This window comes from Phaethon aethereus (genome assembly GCF_964289735.1).
Source record: "Phaethon aethereus genome assembly, chromosome: 1".
Lineage (NCBI taxonomy): Eukaryota > Metazoa > Chordata > Aves > Phaethontiformes > Phaethontidae > Phaethon > Phaethon aethereus.
This window is the reverse complement of record NC_138575.1, coordinates 8,402,517-8,410,115: the sequence shown is the minus strand read 5'-3', so window position 1 is coordinate 8,410,115 and position 7,599 is coordinate 8,402,517. Positions and strand designations below refer to the sequence as shown.

The 7,599-nt window shown below is 36.9% G+C and overlaps 1 protein-coding gene across 1 annotated transcript; it reads right to left on the bottom strand.

Moving 5' to 3' along the window:
- Positions 1 to 2,245: 2,245 nt before the first annotated feature.
- MEIG1 (meiosis/spermiogenesis associated 1) lies at positions 2,246 to 5,916 on the bottom strand (the record flags this gene model as incomplete). The annotated part of the gene is made up of 2 exons (XM_082014255.1): positions 4,377 to 5,916; positions 2,246 to 2,374 (listed from the first exon to the last, which is right to left on the bottom strand). Exons 1-2 carry the CDS (start codon positions 4,599 to 4,601, stop codon positions 2,246 to 2,248), a joined length of 354 nt encoding a protein of 117 aa, XP_081870381.1. The 5' UTR covers positions 4,602 to 5,916.
- Between the last annotated feature and the right edge of the window lie 1,683 nt (positions 5,917 to 7,599).

The following is a 7,599-nucleotide window of genomic DNA, read 5'->3' as shown; positions in this document are numbered from 1 at the left end:
CTCTCAAAGCAAGAAGAATCTGCCAACTCATACAAAATGAGCATTTCAGAAGCTGAACAGAAATTCCCATGCTACTTGTCTGAAATGAAAAGAAACCCCAGCAGGCTGTATGAAATGCACACTCATTGTTTTAAAACGTAATACAAGAGAGAAAGCATCCAGCAGTATTGCAAAAACATTGAGATGTAGTCAGGTAAAATGAGGGAAGCCCAGAATAATATTTTACATTTGTTTCTGCTTTTAAAAGTCTTTCTTTTACAAAAAGTTAAGCTCTAAAAAGTTACCTGGAGTTTTAATTCCTGTTTTTGAGTACCCAACTATGTCTTTTTTATAGACTGAGGAAACGACATTCTCACTTATTCTGTGTGTGCTGATAGCAATAATTTCTGCCAATAAATTTGAGTTGGAGATGCAACACATCTGGTTTTGTGAATTTTTGAAGGCTCTTTTCACATCCACTGGAAAATTTCTTTTTTAAGAATCTATGAAGTTAACAAAGTGAGATCCACTACTGTAAAGAGAAAACATAAATGGATTATCTTAGTAATTGTTCTGTTCCCACCATTTGATTGCAAAGTATGCAAAAAGTCCTCTCTTAAAAAGTACATCTAAAGCAATCCAAATAAAAAAAGAAATCATAATGAAAACCTGACATGAAATTTACTGTAGCAATGCTTTATTTCTGTCATTGCAGTAACTCACTATTTATATGCCATTAAAACCTTCCTGTAATAAAAAGGCTTCACAGTTTGTTCTGAGTACCTTTCAGTCATTTCTTTAACAGAGTTCATACAAATTTAAGCTAAAAATTTCCAAGTAGTCTAAACACAGTGACTAGATCATCGTCACCTATTGTCAATGAGACCTTTTGAATATTGTGTCTATACTACTTATTTGGACTTGGAGCACTAAGTCAGTCCCCTATTTCACATTTTGAGTTGGCTGCCATCTTAGGTTCAAAGGAAGGAAGAATATTTGTAAGAGAGATGGTCCAATGTACACTGCTAATCCATGACTAAAACTTAGTCTATATGATGCCCCTTGGTTTACGTCTAGAGACAGGAGGTGCTAATAACATTTTTTCTCTAACTACTGTGAACACACCTACTGGTTTAGATAACAATAAGCTGTTCTACAGGTTAATTATCTAAAGAGTTTTGGCATCTTGAAGCATTTTACTTCAATTCCCTAGGGAGTGAAGGTAAGTATAATACCTCGCGTTTAACAGGTGTCTCAGAGTAGCACACGTATGGGCATCAGCTCCTGCAGAGCTCATGTCACAGCAACATGGTCAAAGCACACGTTACATATCTACATTTAGAAGAAATTAATTGCGCCCAGAAGAGCCAGCTTCCCTCCATGCAGAACAAAGGCTGTCGAAGTGGCAAGATCAGCTGCAGATGTTGGCAATGTGACATGTGAAGTTAGAGGAGATGAATTCTGCCCAGAAATCCCATCTGCATAAGTTACCTAACCTTACATATTACATAGTATGGATTGCATGTTCTGCCTGCAGTTTTGTACTCCCTGATCCCCCATATGTAAATCCACAATCTTTTTTCTCCCTCTCCACAAAAAGGCATATGCTACCAACTCAATTACTACTACCTCCTCAAGTAATTAATACTTGCACCTGACAAAAATACTTTGGGGATACCTCACCTATTGCTCAGACAGACATTTTTGTTGTGACTGTTTCTATCACAATAACTAGTTTTTAAATCTGCAGCTTAGCACTGGTCCTTGCTACTTGATCATTCAATGTTCGTCACTAAATTCTCTGCTTGTTACTCTTGCTGTTCTCCAAGGGGACTTTACCCTTTTGGCCTTACTTTGGCCCTTTGAGGTCTCATAACCTTTAGCTATACCAAGAGACTGTGGCTGGCATTAGCCAGTGTCAAGAAGACTATATTGGTTTGAATAAAGATTGATGCCTATACTTATAATGTAGCTTTACACACAGTTAAACCAAATATATGATGCCCATTTACCAGATTTTTATCTTTATGTCAAAGCATTTGTAGCTAGGAAAATGAGGGATAATAAGACTTTTGGTTATAGCAGGAAAAAAAATGAAATTCCTACGCCTACATTGCCAGGCTTCTTTACATTTCCTGTATTCCCACTTCTATCCAAGAATGACATTGATACTTACGGTAAGTCAGATTACACAAATCTCATTTACTTACAGATTCTAACAAACAGATTTCTGAAAAAACACAGACAAATTAGAACAATAACAAAACTAGTACACATAAACTTTCACGTTATGGACTTCCTTGTCGTCGCATTCTCTTTGCTTATTGTAATAATAGAACGTATTGTCCCTTCTCTGAAGTTTCTTAACAAATCCAGTTTCTGGCCAACGCTCTGCCTACAAATAGAATAAAAAAGTTATTACATTCACCTGAACATGCTCATGTTGAATGATGTTTGTGCATTAGATTACAAAGAATATAGGGTATACTTCCATGCAAAAACCTCATTTGCATCTGAACACTATTGCTATTAATTCGCTTAACTTTAAAAAAAGATTAAGATGTCAGAAACCAGTTTTCTGGTCTAATGTAAAGAATTACGTGATTACAAAAGTCTATAAATAAGGATCTAAGAATATCTGATAGACTAGAGTAATTTAAAAAGTGGACTAGTCAAGGCTTTTCAAATACCTCATTAGGAATAAAACATTGATGCTCTTGATCTCAGTAATCTGAGAGGCTGAAAGATTCCACTTCTGTAAGACTGACACAATTAAGGGTTTATCTGGGATCCTTCTGACCATGAAAAATGGGCCTTTTATCAGTAATTTCATAAAAATAAAGTGAGTTGTATGTATCGTAGCCTCAAAGACAGCAGGATCCGTCCTGCAGGAAACCAGCACCATCCTGGTGCTCTTCAGTGTTCCACAATGTGAAGCTTTAAACTAAAGGCTTGAGCACTTGTATGTGCAACAGCTTTACGCTTTAGTAGGTATCTGCAGCTTGAACACCTATGACTATTTCTGATCAAATTGAACCTTAAAAATCAGGTAATAAGGATCTTATTACAGTTCTAGGCAGGGTTGACAATAGGATGTCAAACTAGAGCGTTCTCTAATTGGAGAATCCCAGAAGTGGTACTTTCAACACTTACCTTATTACTTTGGACATACAGCTGAGTTATTTGCGTTCTCTGTCTAAACATAAGAGACTTAATATTCATTACACCTACATTATAATTGCATCCTTAATAACAACTGCATTATGGAAACATAATATGGAGTAAACAAGACATTTCAAAATGAAAAATTGAAAGAGAACCACTGCCAGATCCTGGCAAGTTTGAACAGAATGCATGTCCATTTTACATTGAGAAAGCGGTGTTCTTTAACTTCTACCAGGGTTTAATTATTTATGGTTATGCCCTGCCATAAATCTTAAACAGGCTGATCCTACCACACTAATCACAGGATTTGCTTTTGCACACTTAAAGGAATTTATACCACGGCCTTTACAGTGTTATGAGCCCATGACAAAAGAATAAACGGCATCTTATTATGCACATCAACATTGTGCTATGTTTTGAGTTAACTGGATGAGGAGTGACTTTCTTGGGAACCTTCTGCACTTATGTGCACAGGAGGTTAAGATCTTTTAAAAATGGATTTTTCATACTCTATATGCTGCTTTGGAAGATAAATTACAGAGCTCTAATAAAGATAATGTGTTCTTTGCTGTATTAACCTCTTGGTTGCTATTTTGAATCTCAAGTAGCCCCTGAATATCTGGCCATTATTCATTACATCATTTGATGTGCTAGGCAGCATTGCCATCAACTACAGTGAGCAGAGGACCAAGACCTTGATATTCTCAGTTGATAAAAGCCTGTCAGAACTCCCTTTACCAGAGTTGGCATTAAATATTTCTATTGTGGACAGTTTCAACAGAAACCAAGTTTTGAGGGCACACAAAGTCTGATTATGCTACCACACAATTCAACCATAAAACCAAAGTCAGTAGCAATGACACAGGACTGACCTCATTGGCAGAGTAATGGGGAAAGTTCACAGAGAACTAACTTTGACATATTCCTTTGCTCAAAGATGAATTATTCTTTTAGATAGCAGCTACATCTATTCAAAGAAATTGATAATGCTTCTAAATGCATGAGAGGGGGAACAAAAACACAGGCTGGGTAGTGTTTCAGTTTCACTTCTGTGAAATAAGTTATTCTGCAGTTAATAATAGTTCAAGAATTCAAGTCAGACCCAGGAGGAAAAAAAAGAATCTGAAATTAGTCTAAATGAAAGGAAATAAGCAGCACCTCTATTTTTATTTAATCATTTAACATGAGACAGCAGTTTAAAGTAATAACCCTTGCAGAATTCTAAATCTTACCATATCAACTTGTTTTACTTGTTTATATTCAACCTCATCTCTATATCCAGCTTGCTGAAATCTGTATAAGTTCTCTACATCATCTGACCATTTTTTGGCATGGTGTATGGATTTTGGTTTGATGTCAGCTTTAGCCATGACTCCAGAAACGTCAGACTTTTTCCTGAAATTAGATTTTTGAAAATGAAACAGAGAAGACAGAAGCAAGCATTTTGTTAGGGACATACAGAAATGGGTAGACAAAATTTAAAAATAAAGGAATTACAGACAGTACAATATTATCTTCCCTTCAAAGTCTGACATTAAAAAAGAAAAACGTTATAAGCAGCTGGAATCAAATTAAATGCACTACTTGACCTCAAACAAACCTATACTTCTATATCTAGGAAACTATTACATTTTTGCCACCTTAACAGTGCTGCCTAAAATTTATTTGTACACACTAATGCATTAACAAAAAAAAAAAAAAGAAATACAGTAATTGTTTTAATTTCATGTCTTCACAGCTACTGATGCCTTGGGACAGGCAGTTTTTCTTTTTTTCTACTGAAGGGACACCAAACCAGGAACCACAAAAGAACTGGTCTGTTACTGAAGAAGAGCAAACACTGAGAGTGGGAGAGGAAGGGAAAGGAGAAATGTGCCACCAGTCACATGGCCACAGTGGAGATGACAAAGAAGAGGTCTTAAGAAATAAATTAGACGGGATAAGGAGGCAAGACACACAATCTACCAAAACTCTACCCTTGCTTAATCAAAATCCGCACTGACTCTCATGGACTCTCTCCTCACACAAAACTCATTCGTTCAGTCTGCTAGGAAATAGTAAATAGGTTAATCAACTGCTAAACCTGAACAGAGCAAAAGAACTGGGACAAGATGAAACTCAGACTGTAAAAAAAAAAAGAATAAAATAAGCAATAAAAAAAATAATTGCAGGGTCAGTAGAAACTCACCAGGGATGGATTTGAACTATGTCTCAAAAAAATAGGAATCATTTGACTTCTACCTGATACATGAATTTCACTGCATTTGCTTTCTTGAGTGTATCTTATTCTGCTACTAAAATAGAACTTTATGTTGCTTCTGTAAGCAAAACACACAGAACACTGTCATGTCTAGCAGATATGATCAGAAATTAGTCCTTTCCTAGTTTTGTAATGTCACCACGCTTCAGGTTCATAATTAAGAAGGTACCTTCAAGGAAGGAGAAAAAGCTTCTGGATTTTGCAGTGAGAGGATGAACAGTCCCATTTCCTAGGGGTAGTATGCTGCCTCCAAATCCTGTGCACAAAGTAAAACTTCCTTACTTAGCAAGTTCCTGTATCAACTGAGAGTTTGAAAAGTTGATGTCTTATCAAATGCACAAATGCCCTTAGTCTGTTAGAAAAGCAGAAAAGGGAAAAAAAAAAGTCCTACATAGCATACAAATCTTTGGGAAAATGATATCAAGAATTATTGTTGTCATAATGTGGAAATAGCAAAAGTCTGCATCTCTGTCGTGTAACTGTATGAGAGCCATTAGCACACAAAGAAAGGGCCTTTCATCTCCTACTGCATACACTTTATTAAAGATCAATAAAAATATTCCCAAGGGCTCTTTTCTGGCAACACTATTTCTTGCAGTTCAGCACTCTAAACATTCTTTTACCAGGCTCTGCAGCATTTTGTAATTGAATGCAGCCATTTGCTGAAAAAAAAGAGGGGGAACACACATGACTTTCCCACCCAGTTATGAGGTGTCACATACAAATTAACATGCTGAGCATATACCTTTATTTTAAATCTTTAGTGTAGTCTTTGATCTCAACTTTTTTTTTGTCTCCCTTGCTGCAAAGGGCTCTGTTGCAGCCATTACAGAATTTTTCATGCCCTGTGTATGCTCATCGATGTTTGATGAGAACTGTTGTCAGTCTGGGACTTTAGACAATCAATATTATGAGCAATATCATTAGATCTTAATAAATGCTAAACTATAATGAATGTCTTATGATAACTTACATGTTACTAGTGTTAAGTACTTCTTTATAGGATGTACTGAATTAATCTAATGAATGTGCTTCTTCAAAACATCTAGATATGTGTTGCACTTCCTGAGTCACCATTAATTCAGACAGCCTGACCACAGGTGCTCCTGCTCAAAATATATATATATATGAAAAGGTCATATATTTAAAGTGCCAGCCTGGTGATTTCAAATAATAAAAGCACCATCCTGATATTTTTAGGCTGCTATTTAAGCCCTTTAAAAAATGTACTCTCTGTCTATTGTAGTGACTCTGAGTTCCATGCATAAAGCTGGTTTCATTGTACAAAAGTACGAGATGAGCTGTACTCCAGACAGCCTGCAATTCAGGGAAGAGACAAAAGACAGCAGACAGATATAGGCAAATGAAAGAATGCAAGAGAATGGTATGAAAATAGTCAGCATAATGCTGACACTTTTCATTTGAAGGGAATCATTGAACAGTGACGTGGACTTCGCTAAGACGACAATGTTTGCCTATTCTTAATTTAGGGGAAATAGTGAGATTTCACATACCTCAGTTTTGTCTTTGGGAAAACAGTTTTTAAATGTCAATCATAGCACAATTTCTATGGAATCTTAATTAGCCTGGGCTTGCATATGGCAGTTGCCTTAATGCTTATACAAGTTGTAAGGGTATGTGGGAGCAGAGTGTCTGCTCCTTTAAGGGCATCTGGTCAAGGACCTTTTTCAGTGCAACAAGGGATAATAAGAAAGGGAAGAAAGCAATAAAACGAGCATATGGGGACACAAACCTGACCAGCAAATGATAAGGGAGGCAGTGATGAGAACCAAACCTGGTCAGTCACACTAATTAATGAGGGCATGTGGGAGTGTGAGAATGTTTATTCCAGCAAGGTTATCTGATCTGCGACCTTGTCAGTTGGGAAAATAAGGGAAAAAGGGAAAACCAGAAATAAAATATATAGAGACCCAGACCTGACAGAATGAACATAGAGACCATGACAAGAAACAAACCTCACCACTCACACTAGTTGGTGAGCTATCAAGAAACTACAGGCGCCACTTCCTGGGAGATCAACCTGGACTTTGCAACTGATGACTGTAAACCGGGGGGACCCAAGACTCAGAGAGCTGTAGGAATCGATAGAGCTGTACAAGCCCGTGAGGGATGTGCAGGGGAAAGAGAGCAGGGAGCAACAAAGATGGGAATAGACAGAAAGGAGTATAAAAGAG